At 43.8% G+C, this 22,368-nt stretch overlaps 3 protein-coding genes across 21 annotated transcripts; 1 reads left to right on the forward strand and 2 right to left on the reverse strand.

Annotated features, from left to right (window-relative positions):
* The first annotated feature begins 1,008 nt into the window (after window positions 1–1,008).
* abi2b (abl-interactor 2b) lies at window positions 1,009–12,987 on the forward strand. 17 transcript variants are annotated; one of them, XM_028978884.1, is made up of 12 exons: window positions 1,009–1,258; window positions 3,579–3,746; window positions 4,504–4,680; window positions 4,897–4,914; window positions 5,128–5,225; window positions 6,443–6,589; window positions 7,234–7,352; window positions 7,636–7,866; window positions 8,933–9,118; window positions 9,597–9,680; window positions 10,254–10,442; window positions 10,649–12,987. In XM_028978884.1, the coding sequence occupies exons 1-12, from the start codon at window positions 1,142–1,144 to the stop codon at window positions 10,822–10,824; spliced, it is 1,710 nt and encodes a 569-aa protein (XP_028834717.1). In that variant the 5' UTR covers window positions 1,009–1,141; the 3' UTR covers window positions 10,825–12,987. The 17 variants fall into 17 exon arrangements, with proteins under 17 accessions (XP_028834717.1, XP_028834702.1, XP_028834701.1 ...); XM_028978869.1 differs by having other exon boundaries at window positions 1,012–1,258; window positions 7,231–7,352; XM_028978868.1 differs by having other exon boundaries at window positions 1,013–1,258; window positions 9,594–9,680.
* Window positions 12,988–13,172: 185 nt separating this feature from the next.
* On the reverse strand, window positions 13,173–20,241 carry itm2ba (integral membrane protein 2Ba). 2 transcript variants are annotated; one of them, XM_028978886.1, is made up of 7 exons: window positions 20,042–20,241; window positions 15,825–15,956; window positions 15,641–15,718; window positions 15,321–15,527; window positions 15,118–15,228; window positions 14,307–14,457; window positions 13,173–14,160 (listed from the first exon to the last, which is right to left on the reverse strand). In XM_028978886.1, exons 1-7 carry the CDS (start codon window positions 20,126–20,128, stop codon window positions 14,072–14,074), a joined length of 855 nt encoding a protein of 284 aa, XP_028834719.1. In that variant the 5' UTR covers window positions 20,129–20,241; the 3' UTR covers window positions 13,173–14,071. The 2 variants fall into 2 exon arrangements, with proteins under 2 accessions (XP_028834719.1, XP_028834720.1); XM_028978887.1 differs by lacking the exon at window positions 15,641–15,718 and having other exon boundaries at window positions 14,020–14,160; window positions 20,042–20,239.
* Window positions 20,242–20,262: 21 nt separating this feature from the next.
* On the reverse strand, window positions 20,263–22,345 carry nudt15 (nudix (nucleoside diphosphate linked moiety X)-type motif 15). 2 transcript variants are annotated; one of them, XR_003749704.1, is made up of 4 exons: window positions 21,926–22,309; window positions 21,591–21,787; window positions 20,775–21,149; window positions 20,263–20,453 (listed from the first exon to the last, which is right to left on the reverse strand). XR_003749704.1 is itself a non-coding variant. In XM_028978888.1 (4 exons), the coding sequence occupies exons 2-4, from the start codon at window positions 22,087–22,089 to the stop codon at window positions 21,046–21,048; spliced, it is 465 nt and encodes a 154-aa protein (XP_028834721.1). In that variant the 5' UTR covers window positions 22,090–22,185; window positions 22,316–22,345; the 3' UTR covers window positions 20,629–21,045. The 2 variants fall into 2 exon arrangements, 1 of the variants encoding a protein (XP_028834721.1); XM_028978888.1 differs by lacking the exon at window positions 20,263–20,453 and adding an exon at window positions 22,316–22,345 and having other exon boundaries at window positions 20,629–21,149; window positions 21,926–22,185.
* Window positions 22,346–22,368: the final 23 nt, after the last annotated feature.

Consider the following 22,368-nt stretch of genomic DNA (forward strand, 5'->3'; position numbering starts at 1 on the left):
ACTAAGATTGCACCTAAATCAACCATTTATGAGCTCATCAAAAACTTCAAGGAGACACGTTGTGTTGTGAAGAATGCCCAAGAAAGTCCAGTGAGCACCATGACTTCTAAAGATGATTCAGCTGCGGGATCGGGGTGCCACCAGTGCAGAGCTTGCTCAGGAATACCAGCAGGCAGGTGTGAGGGCATCTACATGCACAGTCAGGCCTGGTGTCAAGAAGGGCAGCAAGAAGCGTTCTTCTCTCCAAGAAAAACATAAGGACAGACTGATATGTCCTGATATGTTATAAGGCCAAAGTGATAACTAAGTGACTCTGGGAATATATTGGGTCCATGACCAGGAAACTCCCCTAACTTTAATCGAATTGAGAACTTGTGGTCAATCCTCAAGAGACAAATGAACAAACAAAACCCCACAAATTCCGACAAACTCTAAGCTCTGATCATGAAGGAAAATTACAAATTACAATACATTTTGTATGAGATAACATGATACTTTATTAGTCCCACAAGTGGGAAATTTACATTTTTACAGCAAAATGTGAACAGTACATGATAGAAGCAGCAAAAAGTAATTCTAATATCACAAGTTCACAATTCAAACATATATTCTTCAAATAACTTTGGATTAAAATATGTCTATATATAAAAAACTTGTGTGCGCACGTATGTACAGAGTGTATATATATTCAATATCACCTAACCCTGTATCACAATAATGTCACTTCTATGAAAATCCACAAAGGAATGTTGCAATTTATTCGTTACATAAGCTCTCAACAACCACAACACTTCATAGAACTCCATATCACTGCATATCATACCGTGTATGACTGTGTATGTGACAAATAACAAATTGGAATTTAAATTACTGAATTTTTTTAAACTATAAAGAAATACGTTGTTTTTTTTTTTTACAGTATATCGGTAGTGCTGAACGTTGAATTAATCAGCCAGTGAGGACCCGCGCGTGTGAAACGTCTCCTGGTTTTAGTCGGCAGGATTGTCGCCTTTCCGCGGGCGGCCATCGGGCCCTGTCGGGAGACTTTTGTTTTGACACGGCGTCCATAGGGGAGCACCGGGCGGGTTCGCTGCCGCCTCCACCCCCACCAGCACCAGCACTCCGCTCCTAAGATGTGAAGATGGCGGAGCTACAAATGCTCTTGGAAGAGGAGATTCCGGCCGGACGCGGTGCCTTGCTGGACAGCTTCGCCAACCTCGAGCGCGTCGCGGAGTACTGCGAGAGTAACTACGTGCAGGTCAGCCTGGGAGCGGGCGCCGGGCGACGTGACGCCTGTACGGGGCTTCGTGGAGCCTGTTAGCGGGCTGGCGCCGCTGTCCAGCGGCGTCTCCCTCCGAGGCTCGCTGCCGTCGCGGCTCCCGCAGACCCTCCGAGCGCCTCTCTGCGGCGCCGAATGCCGAAGGTGCTCCGGGTCGGTGCTCGTTTAGGGGAAGCGAAGCGACCCAAATCCGCAAATCACTGTCGCGGCGATGCTAACTGGCTAACGGGGCTACTGTCGTCAGTGTGTGGGAGCTGCGTGGCCCGGGCCGGCGGTGCCAGTAACCGGTGCGCGTTTCAGCCCGTAACGCCACGACGTTATTTGCGCCGTTGAATCGACACGGACGGAAGTAAACGTGGAATCGAGCCCAGCGGCGTTGCTGTGATTAATAAGTCGTGCGCCGCGTGTGGGCGGTGAGCGACATGCTTGTTTTTGTGTAACGCTGCGCCGCGCGGAATGAGCGTCACCGCCCGGCTCTCTCGTCCAGGCCCGCAGTCTTGCGCCGCGACAGTCGCGGTTTGTTCTAAACGTTCTTAGCTGTTTGACGCCGTCGCCCGATATCGATGTTAGTTTTTTTTTCTCATAATAACCCGATTTCCTTATGAACATTTTAAAAACATTTTCAATTTCAAAGAACTTTATTTGTCCCCGAGGGGCAATTTAGAAGGGACAGTGGAGCAGCGCACGTACAACAGTTGTTACAATAGACACAACATATGACACACAATGAGATCTTCCTTGTAATGGAAGGAGTTTTCCTTTCCTTGAAGGGTGTTAAGACTAAATATGTTATGCTATAATGCAGTTAACGCGCGCTATTATGTGCTTTCTCCTTTTAAAGACTGGTGCAGCAGTAAGCCGATATATTTGTGCCCCCGTGAACTGAATATGTGTGTAAATGTGGCGTTAAGGGCTGCAAAGAAGGTCGTCTGAGCAGTGAGCCGATATATCGCTGTGGAGGATACTGGTATCTGGTATTCCTCCTTGGCCCCGATTTCCTTCTTTTCTGATTTTCATTATTTTTAGACTGTTTTCTTTCTTCCTGTGTGTGTGTGTGTGTGTGTGTGTGTGTGTGTGTGTGTATTTGAGTGAAGGTTGGAGCTGAATATGGCATTAAACTGAATATTTTTCTTGCCAACCACATCCTTCTCATACATGACTGGACTTTGAAGAGGCGGCAGCAGCGGCACGGTGCCGTCTATGAAACAGTCATGAATTTAGGATGCTTTTTTTTGGATGGTGGTGTTGCATGCATTATTATTGCTTTTTTTTTTACAAAAATTGGTGTATTTTATGACATTTAACGCTGAATGCTTTTTAGCACTCTGTCTGGTGTGAAAAAACTTTTTTTTCTGCCAGATCCAGCAATGTGTGAGGGAAAACAGAGATAACTGCATCCTGTTTTAGAGTAAATGGGGTTAGTTTCACATTAAATAATTTATGACACCAATTAAGAGTGTTTGTGCCTTTGTAACTGCAGCCGGGTTCACTGCCAGTGAAACACAAAGTGACGCTTGTGTGATTTTGTCTGTGTGGAGGGTGACTGCTGATTTAAGGCTGTGTTTTGTCCGTTGCGTACAGTGCCAGACGAGCGAAGATCCCGGCCAGCAGAATTCTGTCATCCTTGATCGTGTGGTGGCGCACCGGTGCCACCCGTCTCTCTAGGAATGTTGACTGAGGGGAAAAACCTAGAAAGTCACAGGAGGTGTCTGTTTTTGAAAGTGGAGGAGTCACCGCAGTTGCGGTCGAAAGTGTTTGTGGTGAGAGAACGTCCCACGTACTGCAAGGAAATGTGGGCAGATGTGTGAATGGGAAAATAAATCTATGAGCTTCGTACCTGAAACCAGTAACCTTTTGATCTGCTGGATCAAATGTTGTTGGACCTACTCTGCACTGAGAAAAAGGCGTGACCTGCCGCGTGACATTCTCTTGACACATTCGACATGAATTGTTTATACGCCAGTTCTCTAATTATCGCTGCATTCACCAGCAATTTTTTTTTTGCTGAGCTGAATCAGATCAGATCTCCAGTTTATTTCTCTCTGTTTCCTGCAGCCAGACGCCACTTGTATTTTGTGTCATTGTTTCAGTTGTACAGCGTTTCCATAGTGATGATGGCAAGTGGTGATTGATGGCTGCAGTCGACATATGGGATGCTTAGGGGCTTGCTTTGCTGCGCTCTCGTCTGATTGATTATTCTTTGTGTCCTTATGTGTCTCCTGCATTGCAGGAGATGCTTTTTTTTTTTTAACAAGAGGTTGGTGAGTTTATTTAATAGAAAATCTCTTTGTCTCTCCAGTCCCCTGATAAGCACAGAGCATTAGAGGAGACCAAAAGCTACACCACCCAGTCATTGGCCAGTGTTGCATACCTCATCAACACACTCGCCAACAATGTACTGCAAATGCTGGACATCCAGGCGTCTCAGCTACGCCGAATGGAGTCCTCGATCAACCACATCTCACAGGTATGTGTACATACATACATACACACACACACGAACACACTTGCACTAAATCAAATATCTCTGGTAGTAAGTCCTCATTCAACCAAGTATACACCCTAAATTAACAATTTCAAGCTGCTTCACAACCCATTAGCCATTGAAGTGGGAACTGCTCCTGTACAGGTGCAGCTGCGGTTTAAATAGCACATTGGCAATGGAACTGAAACGCTGCATTATGGGATCTGTAGTTTGTGGGTTGTCTGCATTTCATATCGCCAGGCATTAATCGATCTGTATGCGGTGGATCTTGCGGGATGTGACCTGTGGGCCACGAGTTTGACATGCCTGCCCTAAATCAACCAGATCTGTAGCATAATACATATACAGCTCATGTCAGTCAGCCATTTCTCCTCAATGTGTGCAATGGTGCAAACACGTGGACTCTTTAATCACCCCAATGTGTATATGTGTCAAGAATTTGTCACATGCCTGTGCTTGCACATAGGAAATGGCTTCTGCGACTAAACCTGTTGTACATGCACAAGCCAAAGCCTCCAGGAATGCAAGCACAGATGCAAACATACACTCATACACACAGACCATATTCCAGCATATACGGCAAGTATGCACAGCCAGAACTTGCATTCCACTAGTAAACACACACCTCAAAACTGTCATTAGAATTCATGATTGAGGATGAGTGTAATAATCTTGACTTTGAGACCACATGTATGTGTTAACATCTCTACACTTTATTTATTTATTTTGTGCTTTGAAGACTGTGGACATCCATAAAGAGAAGGTGGCCAGGCGAGAGATTGGCATCCTGACTACCAATAAGAACACTTCACGCACACACAAGATTATTGCCCCAGCCAATCCTGAGAGGCCTGTGCGCTACATCCGCAAGCCAATCGACTACGGTGTCCTGGACGATGTAGGACATGGTGTGAAGGTGGGCGTGTGTGTGTGTGTGTGTGTGTGTATATATCTCTCTTAGGATTTATGTAGTTTGGGAACATCTCTCAATTGCCTTTATCCTGCTTGACTTTGTTTCCCTCCCAAGACTTTTTGAATTGATTGTGTGCCACTCAGTTTCTGCACTCAGTACTAACCATTTGATTGTCTTCTGTCTTTACCTTTCTCTTATTTGCTTCATAAATGAATTAAGTGGTTACTAAGGTTTAAGGTAAGACTGTCCAACAAGGAATTAATTGGCTTTGTGCAGTAATTGCAATGTAGCTTAATTGGCATAAATTTAATTGTATGCACATAACTGCTTTCAGCTGCCTATTATAACTTTTTATAACTGCCCTGTGTTTCATTAATTGAGAATATTTTGTACTTTTGATTAAGGGAATCTTGTGTTGATGTTTAAAATGAAGACCTTTCCCTCTCCCAGGTCAATGCACAGAACATGAAGACTGGTGGAGCACCACGCACAGCTGCCCCCACCCAAAAACCACCCAGCCCACCGGGACCCGGCAAAGGAACCATTGGGTATGTGCTGGGTCTCCGCTGTTGTTTATCAGAATGGGAGATTATACCATGATACTGAAACAAGGCTGCTGATATAGTGCTGAAATTGTTCATGTTGGTTCCTCATTCTGACATTAACTGAGAAGCCTAAGAACAGCATATTCAACGTTCACATTTATTTAAGTGCTTTCATTCTATATTCAGGAATAAAGATCTGTAGGCATCCACTGTTATTCACTAATCTCCATTCGTTACCATGTTTCTCCTTCCTGTCAACAGAATGATCAAACATTTTTCAAGATGATTTTAAGTTATTCTAGGTTCTACTGGGCTGTGTTGTTCACCATTCACCATTATCAAGAAGAGGGTGCATGGTGCATTAAGGAATAGTCTCCAATCAAATTGCTTAGATGTCATTTTCACAGATAAGAATATATTAATCAACTGTCATTGATTGAAACCAGCGTTGCAATTGTTAAATATTTCTTTATTGAAACATTCTGTGTGTACTGGCCATCTGGACAACATTTTCCCTCCTCTTTACAAAGGCACAAGAAAGGTCAAACATGGAAATTCAAGCACATTTTTTGCACTTTACTTTTAAAGATCATGCTTTTTTTAATCTGTGGAATAATCAATTCATCTGCATGCATTTGAGGCAGAGAGAGTGTTTCAGAGCTTCGTTGCAAATATTCTTTTCCACAGGCTCTTTTATCTGTGCTTTTGTGTGAATGTGCTTACCTGATGTTAATCATGTGTGTGTGTATATTGGTCAAGAAGATGTGTGTTTATTGTTTATTTCTCTTGACCGCGTACTTCCCCCTTCTTGTAACCTTCTGTGGTTACCCTAGTAACAAGGCAGTCATGCACAAAAATGTGCAGCAAACTAAAATTGACGTCCCTCGCTTGAGCATAACCAGTAGAAAATGTTTCTTTAGACATGCAAACAAACAAAATCACCGTTGTGCATCTCTTTAAACTAAAATACCTAGTCAGACTGTATGTTGTGATCGGTCTAGATGACTTTTGTCCAATGTATGTCCCAGCAATAGAGTATTTCTCAATTCTTTCATGAGCAAAGTTCGTAAGCATCTCGACAGACCTATCGTTGTCTTCTGCAGTACAGTATGTGAGATAAGATGCAGATTAACAACCCCTTCACCACCACCACCACCACCTGCTCCTCCTCCTCCTCACCCTCTCCGCCCCTCTCCTAAACTCTCTCACCCCCTCGGCAGGCGACACTCCCCATACCGGACGCTCGAGCCCGTGCGTCCCCCTGTCATCCCTAACGACTACGTGCCGAGCCCAACACGAAACACGGCCCCGGCACTGCAGAGCCCGGCACGCACCGCATCTGTTAATCAGAGGACCCGCACGTACAGGTACCCCCCACACACAATCACACAGATACACCGGTGCAGAACTGCATACCCCAAACGAAAACTAGCTTATGGAACACTCATGGATTATTCTGATTGCACCCTAAATAATCCATAGATAGAATGATTGTAGCCCAAAAGTGATCTGCGTTTACAAATAACCTGCAGCCAAACCCCCAAAAAGTCACTAACAAAAAAATGATAATGGAATATGTTTATTCTGGCGCAAGCTGGACATGCACACCCACACCCATTAGTGCGCCATCTTTCTCCATGTCTGCAGGCCTCTGAACCTAAATCCGTCCATCCCTCCTGCCCTGTTCTCTTCCCCATCCCGTTCTCCAGTTTGTCTCTTTCTTCGGCTGTCCATGTCTGTGTCTTTGTGCTGTCCTTGTCAGCAGAAGGAGTCGCCACTCAGTCTTTTCGTTTCTCTTTGGATTTTATTCTACGCTTTCAGTCTGTCTTCAGATTTTATTCCGTGTCTTTGGCCTCTCTTTCCTTTTGCAGCAGAGCTTTTAATTCTTTTATTAGTCATTTTTTTAAATCTAAGGATTCTTAGAAGTGTGACTGAGCGAGCCTGACCTACCATGTGTGGATGTGTGTTTAATGTGTGTGTCTGTACACGTGCGTGTCTGTGTGTTCAGCAGCGGAAGCAGTGGGGGAAGCCACCCCAGCAGTCGCAGCAGCAGTCGAGAGAATAGTGGCAGTGGAAGTGTGGGTGTGCCTATCGCCGTGCCAACCCCTGCCCCACCTGCAGCCTTTCCAGGTAAGGGCGCTGCCATTAATGTCGATTTGCACTGTAGCCTCAACTTCTAACCCGCTTGACCTCTTTAATCCCACACTGACTCCTTGTCTTCTCGTCTACTTTTCCTAGCCCTTCCTTACTTCTGTGTACCTGAGCTTAATGGACAGAAATGTAACAGCATCTGTCTTTTCTTTTGATGCTTTCTCTCTCTCTTTCTATCTCTCTTTTGCTCCTCTCACTCTCTTTTTTCCCTTCTTTCTCTCTCTGTGCTTGTGTGGGTGTGATGGTGGGTTGCCAACTTCAGGTGCAGCCACAGCCCCTCCTAACACTGCTAAGGCGCCTGCCTCCTCGTCCTCCTCTGCCTCCTCTTCCTCCACTTCAACTCCTGCTCCCCCTGCACCCCCTCCCCCTCCCACACCCGAGCCCACCTCTGTCCCCAATGCTGAAGCCCTTCCTGAAATCCCTCCTCCTCCCCAGCTTCCTCCCTCTACTCTCACAGCAACCAGCTCTGGTGCGTCTAGTACACCCGGACAAGGTGAGTTTCCCTCTCAGCACGCCCTCCATTCCCATCCTCACAGCCCAGCCCGTTATCTTTTTTTTTTTTTTTTTTTTTCCCTCCCTTTCTCCTTAAAATGCTAAAGTGCATGTTTGTGACTTGTGCTATGTGGTGGTTGAAAGTATTTATTTTTCTACTTTTTCCTATAATTTTACGCTCATATTCTTTCAAATTGTGGGACCTTATTGTTTAAATTCAAATATTTGTCTGTATGGAACTTTTATTACATAGATGGGCAGCAGGTGTGCTGCCGCATTAGCTGGTTAGTGTGCACCCATGTCACCTTTATTTGCCACATTTTGGTGTGGACCTAGTTTTACATTTTAATTGATTATATATTTCATATTAAATTGGCTGGTGGAACATTTATATCAGCTTTTCTGTGATTTCTGTAGAGCTTGAGAAAGGTTGTCTCTGGAAATGGTCATCTTGCCAGGTTATTAGGAGCATTAAGAGATGTATAATTTGAAAGCAAACTTGATCTGTTTCAGCTAACTTAACAAATATTAGTAAGCACAAGTAGTGACTAGGGTTTAGATGATGAGGATTGTTAATATTTGGCCAGTTTAATTCAAACAACAACAAAGAACACAGTACTGGACATCTCAGTTTCACTGCTGGGACTAGTGTTCATAGAGCACGGTGACCAGCAATTAGAAGGGGAGGTCTGGCTTATGCAATTTGTGTTAGAACTGCATTTTGTTCTTAATCAAGTGTGATATGCAAACTTTAGTGAGGGGCGGTAGTAGCCTAGTGGGTAACACACTCGCCTATGAACCAGAAGACCCGGGTTCAAATCCCGCTTACTACCATTGTGTCCTTGAGCAAGACACTTAACCCTAAATTGCTCCAGGGGGGACTGTCCCTGTAACTAATGATTGTAAGTCGCTCTGGATAAGGGCGTCTGATAAATGCTGTAAATGTAAATGTTGAAAATGGAAGATATAGTTGAATATGAGGCAAAGACTGGTCTAAGGGAGTCTAGTCCAACTTGAGTCGTTCTTTTTCTGCACCTTATCCTGGTCTTCTGCTGTTTGTCCTGCAGGCAATGGTCCTCAGTTTTACAGTATGAACCGGCCAGCAACACGACAGACCACACCCTCTGTGGGTGGATCATTGCCCTACCGTCGACCTCCATCCGTTACAGGTCAGCCCACCCTTGTTCAAAACCAGAACCCCAACATGACACAGAACCAGATCAACGGAGGGCCGCACTACAACCAGAACCAAGGTATTGACAAATAGACAAATTTGCACGGTCCATTGTTTTAAGTAATGTACCTTTTAGAATATGGTTTTGCTATTGGCTCTGTGTGGGTCTCAACCCAGTCTGTTCACACATGTTGGCAATTGGAATAACTAAAACCAGTGCTTGCTGACTGGGTTGAGAAACTAAAATTTGGTTATTTACTGGGTGTTTGTTTTATGCAATTGAGAAATGAGTCTGTGCTGTATTAATTGTCATGTTGAATGTGAGAAAATTGTGGTCTCTGTGGTCAAGCTCACAAATGTGCTTATTCACCTTTCACCTTCACAAATTTCACCTTCACATCTTTGTACACCTTACTTCACAGCATCCCCTCTTGCTATTGTTGTTGTCTCAGGGTTTTTTAATTGTTGCATCATCTACTGCAAATACAGTTGCACTCAGTCTTGACTCTGTTTATCTGTGGTGTTTTTCCTGTATTTCTCCATCTCTGGGACAGTAGGCTCTATTGCCCCTCCTCCCTCTATCCTTCAGTTCACTCCTCAGCTTCCGCTGATGGGCTTCGCCGCTCGGGTGCAGGAAACCAGTAAGTCTGTCTCTGCTGTTGGCACGCACTCTTGTTGATGTGCGTGTAGGTTTTTTCCCCTTTGTGTGTGTTTGTGCCTTTGTCTCTTAGCGCATTTGTGTGTTGTCAGTCTTGTTGAAATTGCATGCATCAGTAGAGGAGAATCTTGGGTGATACCAATGGCCAGTAATCCACAGAGGGATCTCTCTGTGACCTCATTATGCCATCCACAGCATTAAAAATGCAGGTGAAGTGAATAACCTGGCACCTGTCAAGGGCGGTATATATTAGGCACCAAAACCAACGGAAAACAGTCCGTTCTCTTCATGTGTAAGAAGCATGAAAAATATGAAGGTGTCTGGATGACTGGGTCAGAGCATCACCAAAATTGCAGGCCTGGCAGGGGAATACCTAAACATATGATACAAGCATGTGGTTTTAATGTTCTGGTTGATCAGTGTATACTCAGATGTGTTAACTGATCTCAAATGAGTGCTACGTTTAGTGTGATGCTGCGTGCATGCTCTTTAAAAAAAAAATTGCAGACAACTATTTTACAGTGTTATATAATTTCTATTTTCCTTATTCCTCTAGTCTCAGATACACCTCCACCCCCACCCCCAGTTGATGAGCCTGTTTTTGAAGAGTCAGCCCCTCCACCTCCACCTCCTGAGGACTATGAGGATAATGAAGATGAGGAAGAAGAGTCGGCTGTTGTGGAGTACAGTGATCCTTATGCCGAAGAGGACCCGCCATGGGCCCCACGCACTTACCTGGAGAAAGGTATTCTATGTTTGGGTGCTTTTATACTATAACACATGAAACCTTTTAAAACACTCAGTGGACTGTCAAGGTCCATTGTACATATTTTTACCTAGTTTATGATATAGTATTTCTGAATCCATTGAGCTCACACTTGTGTGTAGTTATTTTGAGTACCACCACTCCACTGATTTGACTGACATTGTCATATCCTCCTGTCTTGATAGTTGTGGCAATCTATGACTACAGTCGCGACAAGGAGGATGAGCTGTCTTTCCAGGAGGGGGCAATCATCTATGTTATCAAGAAGAATGACGATGGTTGGTATGAGGGTGTCATGAGTGGCACCACCGGCCTCTTCCCTGGCAACTACGTGGAGTCCATCATGCACTATGCTGACTGACCCTCTAGGGGGCATTTCCCCTTTCACCTTCCTGCTCCAGCTCTACACCGTCTGCTGCTCTACAATTGACATACTCACACTTCAGACAGCCCAAGAACACACACACACACACACACACATTTCTGACCATAACCTTTGTATACATACTGAGAATTACATTTCTTGGTAGTATAGAAAATATAGAAGGGAAGGTTAAGGTAGAGGAGAGACGTGTAATAACTGTTGTGGGAGTTTTTTTTTTTTTTTGTCCATATTTACATAAAATGAAGGCTTTGTATGGATTATATGAGGTGTGTGAGAGGGATTCTGTGTGAGTGCGTTATAATAGACACTAATGGCTGACTGACCGTTAAGAAAGAAGAATAACATTTTCTTTATTCTGAATTGTCATTTGCTTTTTTCTAAATTGATTTTTGAATAGAGTTGTCGTGTGACTTTGCTTGTCCTGTGGTGAGTTGAGAAATTTGCTGTGAACAAGTGCTTAGATATATTTAAAATCTGGCCTGGGCATGGAAACCGATCCCTTTATCAACTATAATCTGTATTTCTTTCTTTTCAACTGGGAATCAACCTTTGTGTTAAAAAAATAAATAAATAATCCAGTCTTACCTTAACTCTGAGGCGGTCTGAGCTCAGCTGTAGGTCGTCTGTGAAGGGCGAAGCCTGCACTGTGCAGCACTGGCGCCGAAACAGCGCTCAGCTCTTCTGACCCTAAATGTTACTCTCTGGGGAAAGAGGTGAGGGGAACCTCGGCCTCTAAAACCTTTAGCACACATTTTCTCAAATATGGTTTGGTGATCTCTATTTTATCAGCGTTGTACAGTAAATGCCAAAAGGTCCAAATAAGTTTGGAGTGCAGTGTTACAGGAACTTGTTACCTTTCTCCTCCCCCCCTGCTTATCATTCCATATTGTTATGCTGTCACACTATTGGGTTGACACTTGTCCTGCAGAGCCACTCTCGTTGACAGAAGAAAAGTTAGTGCAGTTGGTGCCATATAGATATCTGTATAGAGTGGAGTGTGTGTGCGTGCGAGTGTGAGAGCTTATCAACAACACTACCAGGTTAGATGTCTTCATCAGAGATTAATCCTTAGCACCACAAGCTGCATATGTGGTTGCACAGAATATTCTCTTAAAAAATGTTTATATCCACAGATCTATATTATATATATATTATTGTTGAGCTCATAATATGCCAGCACGGTTGTGTGTCAGTAATGAGACCCCCTTTGCGTTTGCAATAAATGTATTTTGGCACAATGGAGTGGGGCTCTAAAAAGTTGAACCGGGTTCTGCTGTTACCGAAAGCACAAGAGGTGTGGGAGTAGTGAGGAGTAAATGAAGGAGTAGGGAAGACTTCTCAAGTCGACTGGACGCCAGAGAAGACCTGTCCATTCAAGAGACTTGTTTCTGTAACAGATTATTTTGTTTATTCTTTATTCAGCAGTACTGATGCACAGGGGACTTTTATATGAGGTACATTGTATGTGTGTTTTTTTTTTTTTTTTTAATGGAGAGTCTGTGAATATGTGCTTTTGTGAGTCTTTGCATGTGAATTATCTTTGTGGCTTTCTGATTGGTGAGAAATTAGCGGACCTTCTCTTCCTGACATAACTGGGCCCCGTTCCCGTGCTTCCTCTCTTTGTCCCCTTTCCTTTATGGGCACTAGAGAGATATGCAGAAAGACTGGATTAATGAAGTTTTCATTTTACTTTTGCATGGCCTGTTTTCATGAAATTCAGGGCTTTGAAATGTGCATGTTTCATCCCTTTCCCAATAGCGCCCTGGAATTAGTCATCTGACTTCAGACCCATACCTGAATATTCCCCAAAGCTGCTCTTTAAGAGTTGATCCAGCTGTGAGGAGTCAGTGGGTCAGTATAGAATCGGGCATTCGGTCGAGCAGGCAGAGAAGAACCCTTAGTTTCTCCCTTTATTCTGATCTCTTGAATGAGTAAAGTGACCAGAGGGCCTCAGTGGAGGCTCCACCCAAGACCCACATTTTACAAGGACTTCTGGGCTCCCCCATCCAAAGAGTACCCTGACCTCTCTTCATTTTAACCTTGTTTTGCAAGGCTTCTGTTTTAAGACCAGTCCATGAGGTTAGGGGACCAACTTATTCTGAAATGAACAATAAAATATAAATTGTTGGAAAACAATCAGTGGGTGTGATTGTGTATTTTCTAAGAAAAATGACAGGAGACAGCATACAGGCATCCTACAAAGTATATTGTGTTGGTTGCCCATTGAGCTCCAAACACTAGGGGAAAAAATTATACCATAAATTCCTACTATATTTAGAATTTGAAATGTATTCTTATAAAACTGAACAGGGGAAAAATGGGACTACAGGACAAGTTGGAACGTTTATTGTGTTATCTTACCTTACTGAGAGGTTATATACAGGTTAGTACAATAGGGTCTCTGCTACCAGAGACCTATACTATACAACATAGGTATGTCCTTAAGAGAAAGCATTTATTACAAAACAGCTGTTTAAATATTTGCCATAGAAGAAGAAATGTTTACAAATGTTCCCCCAAGTCCTCTCTTCCTTATATAAATTGTCTGAATACCAATTAATAACCTTATATTCACTCATCTTAAAAGTTACAGGCTTCAAGCTCTTATCTGATTTCTATTAAGGAAATATACAGAATTTTGCAGTGTATTAATAATTACAGCAGTTGTACTAGTAAAAAGTCATTATTCTATGCAACTATTTCATATGCTCATTAAATTGCTGTGTGATGTGTAATCCATCTTCCAGTAAGTAATAAGGTGACTTGGGCTGTGATGCATTTTCACAGTTTTAATGATCGCAGGATAGTGCCCCATTCCACTGCATTAACATTCACTCATTAATTATTTCCTGTGCTCATCAGAAGTGTAACTACAGGCAGGGTTATTCAATTTAAAAACCCGTACAAATGTCACTCAGAATGACTTTTTTCCCCCCACATATATTTTACTAATAAGCCTGAAAGTGTCAGGAAAATGCATTTTGCCCCCCTCCCTTCCCGCCCCACTTCCTTGTCACATGGCTAGGACCTGCTACTACACAGAAAAAATATAAATCAGACCACCACCGTACAGGAAGAGCTCTAAAGGAAACCGGGGGTAAAATTTTCACTGCACTCAAGTGAAGTTTTTTTTTTTTTTTTCTTTTTATAAAAGAAAAAAAAAAAAAAAAGAAAAAAAAAAAAAAAAAAAAGTGGTTTATCTTCTAGCCACATGATATTTGCCCTAGGGCTCACAGATCATTGTCTCCACCACAAACTTGTTTTCAAAGTGGCGGATCTTGTGGCAGTTGAGAGCTTCACGCTTCTGCAGGCCTGTGTTGGAAAGAGAACAGCAGCTCTTACTCACAATTCTGACCGTGCCGTGATCTATGTGGCATGCAGCATACATGCACACACTTACTGAACCTGCTAATTACGTTTAGTAATAAGAATGTGTAGGAAGAGGGTTTTGCTTTTACCCAGCACTGTCTCTTTCCTCTGGAGTTTGTAGGTGTCTTTGCCTCTGCACAGATTGTAAATGAAGAGGCCCAACTGGTCAATGTTGTCCAGCTTCTCAGTCACCATCATCTGCTCATGCACAAGGTAGGACTGGGGCAGGTACGTTCCAGCCTGGATTTAAACACAAGAAGGCAGTTACTCATGCACCAAATAACACAGGCTTTATACATAAAAGTGAGCGTACATGTTTATTTTAGAATACCAGAGCAGTAAATGTTTATATAAATGTTACGATTTATTTGTGATTATTCGCAGGACTAGAGCTTGCTATAACACCTATTTAAAACAATTAGAGACAAAAATGGGGGGTAAGGGTATGCTCAGACTTCGTTAACAGCACTAATTTTGAGTGTTCAAATATATAAAATGAATTGCGAATAACTTGTAACTGTCCTATTTTCAAAAATAAAACAAACTGCATCCAGGGTAAATGTCACCAAGAATTACAATGCTTAAATGAGGGCCTCTGTAAGACATTTATATTTAAAGAAAAACAAAAATGTTGACTCTACATTACAGCCACTAAATAAGTGAAAGGAAGTAAGGAAAGTGATTGCCAATGTGAAGCACTGCAGCACAGCACACAACGAAATGAGTTCTGTCTTTAACCTTAGTGAGCAAAAGGCAGCCATGACAGGCACCCAGGGAGCAGTGTGTTGGGACGGTACTTTGTTCAGTGGCACCTTGGCGGATTCGAACCGGCAAACTTCTGATTACGTGGCCGCTTCCTTCACACACACTATACTGCGCAGTGAATACTGCTATGATTACCTCAATGTTCTTGAGCAACTCCAGGAAGTCTTTAGGTGGCATGACGATGGAGGTGTTCAGAGGTATCACATAGCACTTGTTCAGCTTCAGATCCAGGTAGGCTGTGAGACGCTGGGGGAAGAAAAAAAAAAAAAAAAAAATTAAATCCAAGTCACATTTCACCCAAGACTAACTGTGTGTGTGTGTGTGTGTGTGTGTCTTACCCTGTTAAAATCATGTACAATATCAGCAGGGTCGCTCTGACTGAACTCTGGCACAGGTACATTGATGAGCTCCACACTATCATCTTCCAGGATGCGGACGCTCTCATGAATCCTCCGAAGGGGTACAGCCGGCATCACTTCCTCCTCCTCCTGAATCATGTAATCTTCCTCACGGTAGCCAACTCCGCAGAAGTAGACGCGGCCCTCCTGAGACATAAAAGCATAGCCATAGGAGTCAGATCCTCAAGTACCCTTCACTGTCGTCGTCATCATTATCTTCATCAACCACCATCGCCCTGCAGAGAGAGAACCACACAAACCTCCTGAAGATGATCAACATCATATTCATCATCACCACCCAGTTTCATTTGGAAATTATTATCCATGCGCCCTACCCCCTAAAAAAGGGAAAACCCTACAATTAAATTTTTTTTTAACTTTTGTAAATGTGTGTGTGAGAGAGCAAGAGAGAACAAGTCAGGCGACCTTTCCGGCATCTCTTACCGCCAGAAAGTAGTACCTGTACAGGTACGCCCCACCCACGACAACGCCAGACAGCAGCAGAGCCAGACCTAAGCACATGCACCAGCACCAAGCCCGGGACTGCTGACGAACGTACACTCCCTCCTCGACATCCTGCAAAAAAAGAGAAAACTGGAGGTGAAAACTACACAAATAATACTCAAAAATCTGACTCAAATATTTATATTCATTAAATAAATAAATATTTCAGATTTCTCTCATGTGAATTAAACCCCAAACCTCCACAAAGATCCACAGACAGGAATGCTGCTGTTCTCTGGTCGGTCTGTTATGGATGTTACTAGAGTCCGAGAGGTTTAATAGAGCCATTATCTGTTCATGAGGCTGAGAGCAGCAGCGGCAGCAGCGCTTACGTAATGGGCCAAACTCAGAGAGTTTAACCCCGCCCCACTCAGCACCTTATTTCGCCTCACTAATCTTACCCGGCTAATTCTTTAACAAAACTACTACTCCTAAGTATTCATGAATACATTTACACTGAAGAGAATTTAATAAACATTTCTGTTAAAAATGTCAGCAGTTGCCTTCCAGCTTCAGCTTCAAAAACTTCTTATAAATGCAAAGAAATAAAAAATATCAAATATAATGTTATGTATGCACCATGACACAAATGACCATTTTGAATGGCCAGTTTTTGTCTGAAACAAACAGCAAGTATATTGCTATTATATTAACAGCAAGATTACACAAGTCCGAATACATATGCAAAAAACCTTTCTGCTTTTCTTTCAAATTAACGAATAGAGAAGTAGCTGAAAACTAATAAATTAGATTTCATCTTATTTATTCAGTGCCATCTCTCACAAAGCATTATAGTTCTGGACAGAACAAATGTGTTATAATTAAAACACTAGAGAAAGCTTGCGTATCTCATAAATGCTTGTAAAAACTGCGAATATGTAAACTTTTCGTTCGTCGCTACGTTTCTGCTCAGTTCACCTGGCAGCATTTCAAAGACTGTTGGAAAAAGGCCTTATTTTTTTGCCTATATGGAATGTGGGGACTTCCTCTGGATGGTATTTAGGCATGTGTCTACTTAAAACAAGGGCTTTGTGTGGAGGGGATGCACTGCAGATCACCATCTTTCCTCAAAAGGAAGCGGCTGGGAGTGACATTGCACAAACACCTGCAGGTCGACCAACGAAACCTTCCCGCTTTTCTCAGGAAGCTACAAGCAGTCAGTAACGTATTCATTTACAGGCCTTCAGTTCAGAAAATCGCCAAGGAGACCATGCATACCTATAATTCACAGTTTATCATAATGGTGTTCTTGGTCTTATACCATCAGGTAGTTTCTGGGTGTGAAACCTTTGTGCCTCTGCTTTAGTGCAAATGGAACCACCAATGCAAGAAGTTCAGAAACTTTTCACAAAAGCCCCTTGTTACCCCAGGTTCTTCTATGTGGTTGACAGGACAAACAGGAGAAACAGTGTTCTGAAAGTGACTGAAGTGGAAGTGTGGGTTTTTCCCCTCGAGACAGAATAGGAATCACAACAAAAAAGAAAATGGCGCCAAAGAGCAATAACATTTGCCCCCATCGAGATGATAACTTGCTGTGGGCGGCAGTAGTGGCACAGAGTTCAAACCTCCCTCTCGCTTCTCACCGAGGACCGGCAGCAGTGATCCGCAATTATGTGCTGAAGTCCCAGGAGGTGTCGCGATGGTGCAACACTTTCTCCTCGCTCCCTCTCTTCCCCGTGGAAAATTTTAAAACCAGGCAGTCGCGGCCTTTACTCAGAAATGAAAATCCACATTGCATGCTGGGTAGGGAGCGGCACCCTGATTCACCACAGAATTTAACTGCTCATCTCTTATGTCAGTGTAGGGACTTATCCTACATGATGTTGTCCAGTTATGTCCTCTTCATTGTACAGAAAAAAGTTTTACATTTCTCCTATAGAGATAACCTGTACAGTATTTAAGCTTTAATTAGTATAAATTTAGTGAGTATTTACACATTTTTCTTTTATGATTGCACTATGGGGGTGGGGGGGTCTGTGTGAAACATTATTTCAATACACATTGTACTGCGTATACAGTTGTACTGAGAATAAACCAATCTTATGAGACCTTCGAACCAATAAGAAGCGACAACCATCCAAGCACAGATCCTAGAACATCCACCCTGACCGCTTTATTAAGTGAACAGGTTTTAGTACCTAGCGTGTGTCTGATGCCCGACTGGACAGCGTTTGTGCGTATGTGTAAGAGCGCAACTGGCCTTGCGTCACTCTCGGGTCTCTCAGGAGACAGGACAGGGTGTGTGAGCGTGCGCATGCAAAACACACCTTTCTGCTCCCAGCAAAGCATTCAACTTGCATGCACGACTGCAAGTGGATACACGCTTTGACAAACTCTTAATAAAAGCTGACGACTTGGTCTGTACACGGGCACGCACACACAGAGAAAAAAAAAAAAAAAAACAACCCAACCAGGGCGCTGCACAAGCATGCTAATACAACTTCGGACTTCTGCGGCGAACGTTCAGGGAAAACAAGATCGAAAAAGGCTACAGTAGAGGCCTCTGCACCACGGAGACAAATGATCAGAGGAATGGTGGCCAATACGATGTCGGCAAAGCATGTTTAATGAGACGGTCTTCTAATCTGGAACTAAAAGATTAGGTCTGTCTCTCTCTTGTGGTCCTGCTCAGCGAGATGCAGCACTAAACCGCCCACTGCTACCACGGGGGATTAACGTGTAATCGCTCACACTTCACATGTTTCACAAGCAAAACACGCTCAATCATCATAATCATCATCACAGATTCTGTACACTTCACCTCGTCTTGGTAACGAAATGTGCATCGCTCATCTGCCTTCCTCCATCAGAATCGCGTTCGCTCGACTGGCGAGCTCTGTCTTCAGAACGCACTTCCGTCTTAAAATACCTGCATACCTGCCGAGAAGCTGCTCTGAACAAAACGTTTTTCTTCATTTTAATCTAAATAAAAGAAAATGCTGCTGGTAGCTGGAATTAGAAGTAAAAAAAAAAAAAAAAAAAAAAAAGTGTGAAATGTTGATATATTGGCGAAAGAGTCACATGGCCCCCATGTCCCATCCAGGCCTTCCGTGATCCTCTCGCCCTTACGGAACACAGGGGGCCTTTGTTCGAAAACAGAAACAGGTCAGCCAACAAGGCCGGGGGCCAAACCTGAAGCCGCCTCCGCCGCCACCGGGTCCCGATGGCCGCTGTTTATTTAAAAGTAAATTAGTGACAGCGTGGAGCGGCGTGACAAAGGTCAGCAGGGCTATCGGAATTACTCATTCACCGGCGGCCAGACTCCTCGGAGAGCGTATGAAAAGACTCCGTGGAATAGTCCCCCGCCCCCGCCGGAGCTCTCGCCGACTCGACGTGAGCAGACGCTGCCGGTTCAGGGAGCTCGTCTGGCGCCTCGGTCACGCCGGGGAACAGACGGGCTCGGTCTGGAGAACCGTGGGCGGAGAGACGCGGCACTTCCCGCACCCCCCCGCCGCCGACTCCGACGCACGACGTTCCGCAGAAGCGCGACGCTCGGCGACCGCGGCCTTGGCCGGTTCTTCTCCAACTGCGATAACATCTCGGCCGACGCAGATTTTGCAACAGCACACAAACACCAAAAATAAATATGCAACGCGTACGCTAGCGATGCTAACGACACGTTTAAAACAAACAAACAAACAAAAAAACACGAGTGGTTCTCGGACTCGTGTTTTTAAGAGCACTTCCACGCTCGTTTCGCGCACAACTTCCTCCTCAACTCGGCGCCTGAGCAGCTGAGTCGGGTACATTTTGTGTGCGGTCAGCCATTTTTCCCCCTCAGCCGAGGCTCAGTCGCAAACATTGTGTAAAAAAAACAAACAAAATAAAGCCGCCGCCGTGCAGCCATCTTAGGCGAACGCTGCACTTTCATGCGCGTACTTGTAAAAATGTGGTCTGCGCGTCGTGGCAGCGCTTTAAATTATTTCGTTTCGGTTCGAAAGATGAAACCAGGCTCGGTAATCGACACTCCTTGGCATTTGTTTTGCTCGCGTCTTCCGCGAAGCGCGTCTCTTCCGAGAGAAGAAAAAAATAAGAAGAATAATGATAATATCCCAGAAAACGTGTCCGACTCGACGTCTACCGCGTCCAGGTGGAAACGTACACGTTTAGGGGGGGAAACCGACTTAAAACGCGGCATTAAAATAAATTCAACTCACCCGCTCGTCGGGAATGAGAGCCTCATCCTTGCCGTCCTTCTTCAGATCCTTCTGTCCCAGGGGCGCGTTAAAGGCCAACTTGACCATGTTGAAAGCGGCGAGTTTTAAAGCGCAGCGCCGGCCGTCAGTCAGTCGCGTCTCTCCTGCGATCAGCCACTTTCTGAGCTCGATGTCCGCCGATGACGCATTTAAGCAGAAGCCGAGAGCGACCAGCAGGGGCGCCGTTTCCACAGTCGACCAACACTTCCCTACGCCTGCCCGCCATCGCACCCGTTTTAACAATTCTGGTGTAAATTATCCGCCTGGCCGCTGCTGACCTGACGTGATGAAGGCGAGGGACCGCTGTCAAGTCAGCAGAGGCAGATCGGTGTCCGCCCCACCAAAACATCTAGTCAGCCATCATCAGGTGACCCTTGTGGAAAGGGGTACAACCAACAGAACACGTGCCTTTAAAGGTGCAATGTCTCCAAAACATTCAGAAAGTAAGACTTTGCCAAATATGTCGATGCATTATGTTTAAGGTTTGTTTATTGACACTGCGCCATCTTGTAATACCACTATGCACCACAAGGGGCAGTGGCCTGCTGTGTTACAGAACAGTAAGCTGTGAGGACCCGATCAGTTAGTTACGATGGTTTCTGTGCATTTGCAGAATGAATAGCGCTCCCTACTCCAAATTGTCCCGAGTAGCCAAGATTTTATTGTTATTTTTTAAAGAAAACATATTGTTTACCAGAAATCTATTTGGAGTCTACAGATGGAGGGATTTGAGCATTTTTCTTGTGATGGAGGTGTTTTCTGGTGATGCAGCATTTTTGGTAGAGCTTAAAATCAATAAATAAACAAACCTATTTTGTAGCACAGTCAACTAAGCATCATGCTATCTTATGGTAAGAAGGCTTATTATCCAGTGAATTATCCAGTGAATCATTAATTCAATTAATTTCTTTATCTCAATAATTCAAATGGACAACTATACAAACTGAATGAAACTACATGAAATTTCACAGTCTCTTGAATGGGTGGAATTCATGTTGTCTTAAACTAGCCAGAGGCCAGAAAAGCTGCTCCTCAGGAGGAAAGTTTTCCCAATGTGTCCACGTCCACCCTTCAAAGACAAGACAAAAATGATCAGCGCATGCCAAATAAATGCAATGCATTAACAAGCATGACAATGCACAGAAAATATCTGGATTAAGATTTCTTAATCTTAATATATATTTCTTAATATAAAATGTATTCAGTCTATTACATTTTTTAGTGTAAAAAACATAATATATCTATACACAATGCCAATACATGTTTAATTGGTATTAATTAAAGGTTTCATTTGTAGCAGTCAATGATTAACCAGGGGTTAAAAATTCTCCCCTAACTTTCTGTGCTTTAAACCTGTCACATACATAATTCAGTTGTTAATGATCTCCTGATCCTGGTTAGATTTAAAACCATTCGAACAGTACTGGGAACCCATGGATTAAACCAAGACAGGAAACTGATGATGACAAAAACCCACGAATGAAAGATTACACAAATGAACAATGTACACCTTCATTTTTCTCTGGCTCCAGATTTTCTGGCTCTTCTGTGAAAGCCCGGTCCAGTTCACCTTGCATGAAGATAGTGATGTAATGATAGTTTTCTTCCAGCTTGACGGAGTTCACCACGGATGCAAAGCGAATGTTCTTCAGTTGAACCCCTGCCTCCTCCATGGCCTCCCTCTGTGCACACTGCTCCCAAGTTTCACTGTGGGGAAAAATATGTTGTCACGCTAAGCAAAATATTTTTGCACAGGCAAAAAGCTGCCATCATATTCACAACAGTGTCTGATTGCTGCATACTGTACTTTGCATATACTACTGCCTTTAAAATTGTGACTCTTACCCAAATTCCAAGTGACCCCCAGGTAACTGGTAGGTGCCTTTCCCGATTAAGCCTCTTCTTTTGCCTAAAAGCACACAGTATGGGTTTGTGGAGTCTGTAACTATGACTGCCACCCCAACCCCAGGGCGCTTTGGAACCTCATTGCGTTTGATGCAATCGGTCATTTTCAATACAATAAAGTCTATATACTCTCCTGAAGGGTGAATCTCCACCTCCGAAACCTCCCCAATGGATTTATCCAGTGAAAAGGAGCGTACAACCTTAAAACATAGACAGACTGATTCTGTAGATTCTGTAGTAAACGACAACGCAACCGCTTATATAAAACACCGCAAGTTCGCATTTCGTGAGTGTGGTTCGAGTTTATAAGGCGAGATGGAACTAGCCTACCAGGAAACGCGTGACGTCACCCAACCTAATCGGAACTCACTGCGCACGCGCCA

The sequence above is a fragment of the Denticeps clupeoides genome, chromosome 5 (genome assembly GCF_900700375.1).
Source record: "Denticeps clupeoides chromosome 5, fDenClu1.1, whole genome shotgun sequence".
NCBI classification, from domain to species: domain Eukaryota; kingdom Metazoa; phylum Chordata; class Actinopteri; order Clupeiformes; family Denticipitidae; genus Denticeps; species Denticeps clupeoides.